General features: G+C 46.1%; 2 protein-coding genes across 2 annotated transcripts in view; both read left to right on the top strand.

Moving 5' to 3' along the window:
- Positions 1–5,459, top strand: part of st6galnac (ST6 (alpha-N-acetyl-neuraminyl-2,3-beta-galactosyl-1,3)-N-acetylgalactosaminide alpha-2,6-sialyltransferase) — a gene marked incomplete at its 5' end in the record, with an annotated part of 28,709 nt that extends 23,250 nt beyond the window's left edge. Inside the window, 7 exon segments of the mRNA XM_037691685.1 lie at positions 490–655; positions 1,585–1,759; positions 1,855–1,993; positions 2,071–2,174; positions 3,409–3,492; positions 3,556–3,655; positions 4,741–5,459. Of these exon segments, the coding sequence (XP_037547613.1) occupies positions 490–655; positions 1,585–1,759; positions 1,855–1,993; positions 2,071–2,174; positions 3,409–3,492; positions 3,556–3,655; positions 4,741–4,911 (939 nt within the window).
- The window catches only part of map2k6 (mitogen-activated protein kinase kinase 6), a gene marked incomplete at its 5' end in the record, with an annotated part of 174,601 nt that overhangs the window by 3,129 nt on the left and 164,222 nt on the right, over positions 1–7,250 (top strand).

Here is a 7,250-nt window from a genome sequence, read left to right as displayed (position 1 = left end):
GTGTGTGTGTGTGTGTGTGTGTGTGTGTGTGTGTGTGTGTGTGTGTGTGTGTGTTCTATCTGTGAACTTTCCCCAAAATGAGGTCTTTTTAAAAACCCATCTGCAACAGGTAAGATATTAACTGTTAATAGTTTGTCCACACAACAGTTGAGCCATGAAGCTGCAGAAACACGTCCTGCAGAATAAATCGGGTCCAACAAGTGATGAGTTTAACTGGTCTGTTATCGACTCGGTGGATCATCCAGGTCATTCCAGACGAACTCCAGCAACAGTAATCCACTGTCAGAAAGCCTGAACTGATCCGTGGAGTTCTTGTGGAAGAAACAGATTTTAAGATCTTTGTTTGTTTTACATCGTATGAAGTGAGCGGTCTGCTCTGAGCAGCTGATCACATCAAGAGTAACGATAAACCTGAATGTCTTTGTGCTCTGGAGGATCCTCCGGGTTTCTCTGAGCGTTTTCATACCGACCCTTCTGCCTCCCCCCCAGAACTGTTTGTCCAACATCCAGAGCCGGATCAAGACTTCTGGGTTCGGGGGCCAGTTTCTGGAGTGGATCCCCGTCCTGCAGGGGGCCAAACACGTGAGTCCAGAGGAGTACGAGCGTCTGAGACAATACCCGGGAACGCACGGCTGGAGGAACCTGGACTACAAGAGTGAGCTGCTCCGTCAGCAAACACACATTCAAACTTCACCCCGTCGTCTTTTCACCCCGTCGTCTTTTCACCCCGTCGTCTTTTCACCCCGTCGTCAACTTGAAACGTCTCAGATGCTGCTTCTGTTCCACGCAGCAGACTCTACAATAAACCCCGTTGGTTCTGGTCTTCATCAGAACCTGCTCATGAACTGGGTCCATTTTCACACAATCTCATTTAAATCTGTTGGTTCAGCAGAAGCTGACTGGGGAAGAACCAGTCGAGTCCAGTTTGACCTTCAGGTTCTGGGGAAGAACCAGTCGAGTCCAGTTTGACCTTCAGGTTCTGGGGAAGAACCAGTCGAGTCCAGTTTGACCTTCAGGTTCTGGTTAAAGAAGTTTTTATTTCCAGCCACACGTTTCACCTCAGTCTGGAAATAAAAGAACAATTTAATTTAATTCAATTTATTTATTTATCTCCAAGTCACAACAGAAGTCGTCTCAGGGCCCAGAACTGAAACATTCATATAAAAATTAATTACAAATAAATACTTTAAAGTTTAAAAGCTCAGATTTCTTTAAACATTTTCCTGAAATCTGCGTCGGTGAACGGGCTCTATTTTATTTTTATATTTCTGCTACTTTCATTGTTTCAGCGTCTTTTTCTACGTGTTTTTCATTTTCATCTTTTTTCCCAGATGTTTTTCATAAACTGAATGTTGTGTTCGCTCCACCTGTCGCTCCACCTCCACCTGTCTCTCCACCTGTCGCTCCACCGGCTCTGAACGAAACGAGTCTCGTCACCTTGACGGTTTCTCTCAGAACGTGTTGAGGTTTTTTCTTCGACCGGTTCTGGAATTTTTTGTTTCACGTCAGTTATTTAGTCGAGCCACAAACGTCTGAGCGATGCAGCGGTTTAAATTGAATCCAGATGTTTGTTCTCCCCCTCAGCTCTGGCAGGAACTCTGTCGGTTCTGAACGGCTCGGCCAACCTGCAGATGTTGGACGACTGGGAGTCTCGGAGGAACGGGACCGAGTGCAGCCGCTGCGCCGTGGTGGGCAACGGAGGGATCCTGAAGGGATCCAGGAGGGGGAGGGAGATCGACGGCCACCACTACGTCTTCAGGTTCTGACCCGGTTCTGCAGGGAGACGTTCCTGCTGAACCCCGATGGTTCAGGACTTCAGCCAGCTGTTTAACTTTCTGTTTGCTGAACCCTCAGGACCAACGGGGCGGTCATTAAAGGCTTCGAGGAGGACGTGGGGACCCGCACCACCCACTACATCTTCTCCACAAACACCATGATGAACTCCATGAGGAGCTACGCCGGCGCCGGGTACAGAGGACCGCCGGTGTCCCCGGTGAGGACGGAAACATCCGTCTCGTTTTAAAAAAATTGTAAAAGACGTGCTCTCACCGCGCCCTGCTGCCTCCACAGGAGACCCGATACGTCTTCCTGCCGGACCACGACCGGGACTACCTGCTGATGAAGGCGGCGGCGACGCACACGCAGGTGGAGCGAGGACCGGAGCGCAACAAAGAGTAAGGAACAGCTGCAGGAGCAGCTCTGCAGAACCCGTACTCAGGCAGAACAGGTCAACTGGTCCTTGCTGGCTCAGCTGCAGGTCTCATGGGTCAGGACCAGAAGCTGCACGGCGGAAGTTGTTCGCTGTGACGGGGACGTTTGAGACGCCGCTCGAGTGGAGGTTGAAGCTGTTCAAGCTTCAGATCTGATGAACATCAGCTCGCCCGGGATCGCCCGGGGGGGGATCGCCCTGGGCCCGGGGGGGGGGGGGGGTTCGCCCGGGGGCCGGGGGGGATCGCCTGGGGGGGGGGGGATCGCCCTGGGCCCGGGGTGGTTTTGTTGGGTTCGCCTCGTCTCGTCTGCAGCAGCTCGTAGATTTGAACCCGACGCGTTCGGAGACGATCGGAGTGAATTCTCTTGTTCAGGAACGTCTCCGCTCTGATCGGCGCCTTCAAGCTTTTTATAAAACTTTTGTTTATTTGCAGCTAAAAGATGTTTTTATTATGATTTATTGATTTTGATAAAAATGACAATGCAGAGAATTAAAACTTGAACATTTCAGCTGAAACGTGTCTTGTTGGAACATTCAGCAGCTTCTCAGGTCGTCCCTGAGAAGCTGCTGAATGTGACGCTCACTCAGAGCCACGATGATCTGAAGCCGGACGAGCAGCTTGTTCAGGAGCAACGAATTTACAGAAGATGAACTTCAGTGTGGACGGTTCATCACATGCTCCGAGACGGCAGCCAGAACTTTGTGATCATTTGTTTATTTTCTGTTTTCGGATTCGATCCCATCCTGAAGAACTGAATTCTTCTAATTCTGACTCTCGGATCGAATCACGTTGCTGAGCTGCTGCCAGTTGATCTCGTTTTATTTTCAGCTTCAGCTCGTCTGACGGCAAATGATAAAAGAACAAAGGTTCAAATCAAACGATCCGTTTCAACACGATTCAGTTCTTTAGACCTGAACTGTTTGTTCTTCAGCTGTTTTGACAGCTTTGATCTTTTTGTTTGATCAGTTTGTCACATAATCCCTGCTCCGGTTGTTTTAATCCCTGCTCCGGTTGTTTTAATCCCTGCTCCGGTTGTTTTAATTCCTGCTCCGGTTGTTTCCCGTTTACACAGACTCGTGACGTCAGCGTCTGTTTGAGACCTTTGAGACACTTCAGCTGAAATCCAGTTGGTCTTAAAGCAAAGTATGTGAAGACGATGTCTGAACACTTTTTTTATCCCCCCCCCCCCCCCCCGCAGTCCAACGAAGTACTTTGGGCAGAAAGTTTCAGCAGAGAAGCTGAAGATGTTCCACCCGGACTTCATCCGTTACCTGAGGAACAGGTGAGACGCCTTCTCTCCTCTGAGCTGCAGTTTGATTAAAAACTAAAAAACCTTTTGTCTCAGGTTCCTGCGATCGAACGCTCTGAACACCAAATACAAGGACCTGTACCGCCCCTCCACGGGCGCCTCCATGCTGCTGGCTGCTCTGCACACCTGCGACCAGGTAAGAGTCGGCCGCGGGGCGTGTCCGCGCCGTCCGTCGACGTTCAGAAGCGGAGTCGAACCGTCGTTTTCCAAAAGTTACGGATGAAACCTGATTTTCTGCTCCTGTCGGAGGAGCAGGTCCGAACATGAAGCGACTGCTCCGATATCGAACGTGTCGCAGTAATGAAGCGTTCCAGCGTTCATTCTTTTGAAATCGAATCGTTCTGAAACAACGTGGTTTTTAGCAGCCGTGCATCAAACTGCCTCAGCACCCCCCACCCACCCCCCCAAATCAATATCAATATTTAGTTGAGTTGAACCCGGTCCTGTTTGGGTCTGCAGCTCAGCAGAACCACCAGTTTAAACTGGGTCTGCAGCTCAGCACAACCACCAGTTTAAACTGGTCACAGGAAGTTGGACTGAACTGTTTTTACACAAACGCACGTCGGCGTGAAAAGTTCAACATCTTTAACTTTTGAGTCGTTCAGACTTTTATTTCCACGATCTTTAAACTTCTACAGTTTATTCATGGAAGTGTGGGAGTTGTCTCTGCTGTAGCCCCGCCCCCAAACACTCCTGGTACCTGAGCTCAGAATCGAAGGCTGAAGCTCCAACTTGTTGTTCCTCCGACATGAAACTGTCAAAACCTAAAAACTGACCGGACGACGCGCTGCGGCCGCACAACGTTCAGATGTTCGTTTGAGGTTTACCTTCAGGTCTGCCTTTCTGCCTGTCATAAAAGGGACAGGTGTGTGTGGTTACCACGGTGACACTGACGAGCTGCAGATTTAATGTCTAAACTAATTTATACTAATTCATCCTACTTGCAGTTATATTCTACCATGTTGTTGTTTACCACGTTTCTTTTTCATCTTTTGGTACTTCATTTTATTTTGTACCTTTTTTTTTTTTTTATTGCATGCTTTTATTTATTTATTTATTTATTTATTTATTTAGAGCGTCGGGTCGGTTCTTCTCATCCTGAACATTTCGTCGTCGTTCTTGTCGACCTGCATGCGACTGATCAACATCGTGTAAATGTCGGCCGTTGTCGTCTTGACGTTCAGTCTTCAGAGACGTTGTGTTTGTTGTCCGGTGCTGAAGGTGAGCGCGTACGGCTTCATGACGCCCGACTTCCAACGCTACTCGGACCACTACTTCGACAGCACGTACCACCAGGTGGGCTTCTTCATCAACCACGACCTGCGCATGGAGCTGACCCTGTGGCAGCAGCTGCACAAGGCGGGCCTCCTGCAGCTCTACATGCGACGGTAGACGAGCGGCGCCGAAGACCCGCGGGCCCGAGGCGCCGAAACTCCGGACTCGAGCAGATTTTCCTTTCATAAAGGAAAGTTTTATTCTTTATTAATGAGCAGCTGATTGTTTACGGGAAAGATTTGAGTTTTATTTCTCAAATATTTTTGGTTCAACTCTTAAAGTATTTATTTTTGGTACTTTGAGTAAAAAAGTGTAAATGATTGAATCGGAGCGCGACGGCTCCCCTGAAGTTTCACTGAAAACTTTAAGTTAATTTTTTTTACCTCTAGTTTTGTATTTTTCACGAACCCTGAACGATGAAAACTGACGTGGAGCTTCAGCTGAAGGTGGTTCTGATGGACCGGGTCCGTGCTGAACCTGGACCCGGCAGAGACCCGACGTGACGCAGAACGTCTTCAGCTGCGAGGAGTTGAAGAACCCAAAGTTCTGGGTTTTGTCTGAAGTCGTTTCAGTTTATTTACACAATTAAACGTGTAAATGTGCAACATGTTTCTGGAAGAACTTTTTGTTTTAATCATGTTTTTAATTTTACGACAGTTTAATCCAGATCACTTTATTTTCTTTGTTTTTGTGAAGTAAATATTCAGATCTCTCCAACTTCACTGGGTTTCTGTGAACTCTCTGGCAGTTCTGATGATTCTGTTTGACCCGAATGAACTCCTGCTCCGACCCAACGAGGGACGTTTTATTTTATTTTATTATTCAGATCAGACGTTTTCATGTTTGAGACGAGAACCTTCAGCAGAACTTTCACTTTATTCTGAATAAAGAAAATTATTTTCTGGTTCTTTGAAGCGTTTTGTTGGAACAATTTCCCGTTTACAGAAACGTTCTTTGACGATGATGCACGTCGCCGCCTTCGATGGTTAAAACTCGGATGACCCTCGGCTACTACCACCTACTTTCAGCTGAACTTCTGTAAAAAGTGACGCTTTTAATTAGCTGTGGCAGCCATCTTGTTTTGGGCCTCCATCAGCTGCAGACGAACGTCCAACAACGTGTCTGATAACTTGTTCCTCTACAAAATATTTTGCTAACAGTCTCGAGGTGAAAAATTTCTGCAGGTGATTTTTATTTTAAGTGTGATGAGTGCAGCTTATTAGAAAAACGTTTGACGCTCGGCTGAAGACTTATGCACGTAACGTGAAGCAGAATATTTGGACGACGGCTCGGTTCTCCAGAGAACTCCAAACCGTTGATTTCATCACGTCTGAGGATGAATTGTGAAAAACAAACGAACTGTTCAGGATGTTCTTGATTCTACGAGTCTTTATTTTAAACGTGTCGATGTTCTGAGTCATGAAGCACAAAGTCCAGTTCTGACCCATTTACATCTGCCAGCACATTGAAGCGACTCGCTGCTGCCCCCAGTGGTAAAAACCAGTTCCTGCACATCTGCTTTAATCTCGAGTTGAAGTTGGAAACAAAATATTCCTCTGATGTTTATCTTTTACAAGAACTGAAAGTAAATCAAAGTTAAAAACCTTCAGAGACGTTGAAGAAAATGCTTCAGGGACGTGCGGCTGCTTGGAAGGAAGATGTAAAGAAAAGTTGAATTGGAAAAGTAAAGATCTAAAGTAAATTACACCTTAATGACAAACATTTGTCTGTTGGTGGTCGTCTCTTTATTTTTATACACGTTCATGTCTTGAGTTTATTTAAAATTTTCCTTGTCGAATAAATAAAAACTAGAATTGACAGGAAGCCGGTCTGCAGCTAAAACAGGAACCAAAAGATGTTGAATTCAGTTTTAACTAAAAGCTCTAAACCTGAACAACCCATCAAGGAGGACAGTTACCATTAAAACCATTAAAACCACCAGCCTCTCCGGCTCGAGGCCTTGAGGGAACTTTGACACGTTCCCACACCTGCTTCCTGTGAGGGAACACCTGAGCTGCTGAATTCATTTAGAGTAAAAATCAGAAGCCAGAATTTTCTCTTCATTGATCGGTGCCGACTCTGATCATCAGATGGAAGGTCTCAAGGCCTCTACAGTGAGCAAAGGTCAAAGGTCATCTGACTTAAAGACCTAGAACTCTGAAACCTCAGCAGTGATTAAATTAGCATTAGGTGGATATAAACTATGAATGCTTCTGATGAGCAGCAGGTGGCAGCAGAGAGCAGAGGTTGAAAGAGTTTATTTTATTCTGTGATCATTCAGGTTAATTCTTCTGATTTATTTCTTGGATTGAGATAAAATTTAGTTTTCTGCAACTCCTAAAATTTATTCAGTTTTTGTTTCAAGTAAATTTCATATGAATTTCTAAGTTTTATATTTTCTGATGAAACTTGTAAAATGTAGTTCAACCTGTTTTTGAAAGAATCTATGCAGGAAA

Source organism: Nematolebias whitei, chromosome 17 (genome assembly GCF_014905685.2).
Source record: "Nematolebias whitei isolate Nwh7 chromosome 17, NemWhi1, whole genome shotgun sequence".
Taxonomy (NCBI): Eukaryota; Metazoa; Chordata; class Actinopteri; order Cyprinodontiformes; family Rivulidae; genus Nematolebias; species Nematolebias whitei.
This window is presented reverse-complemented; position numbering and strand designations above follow the sequence as displayed.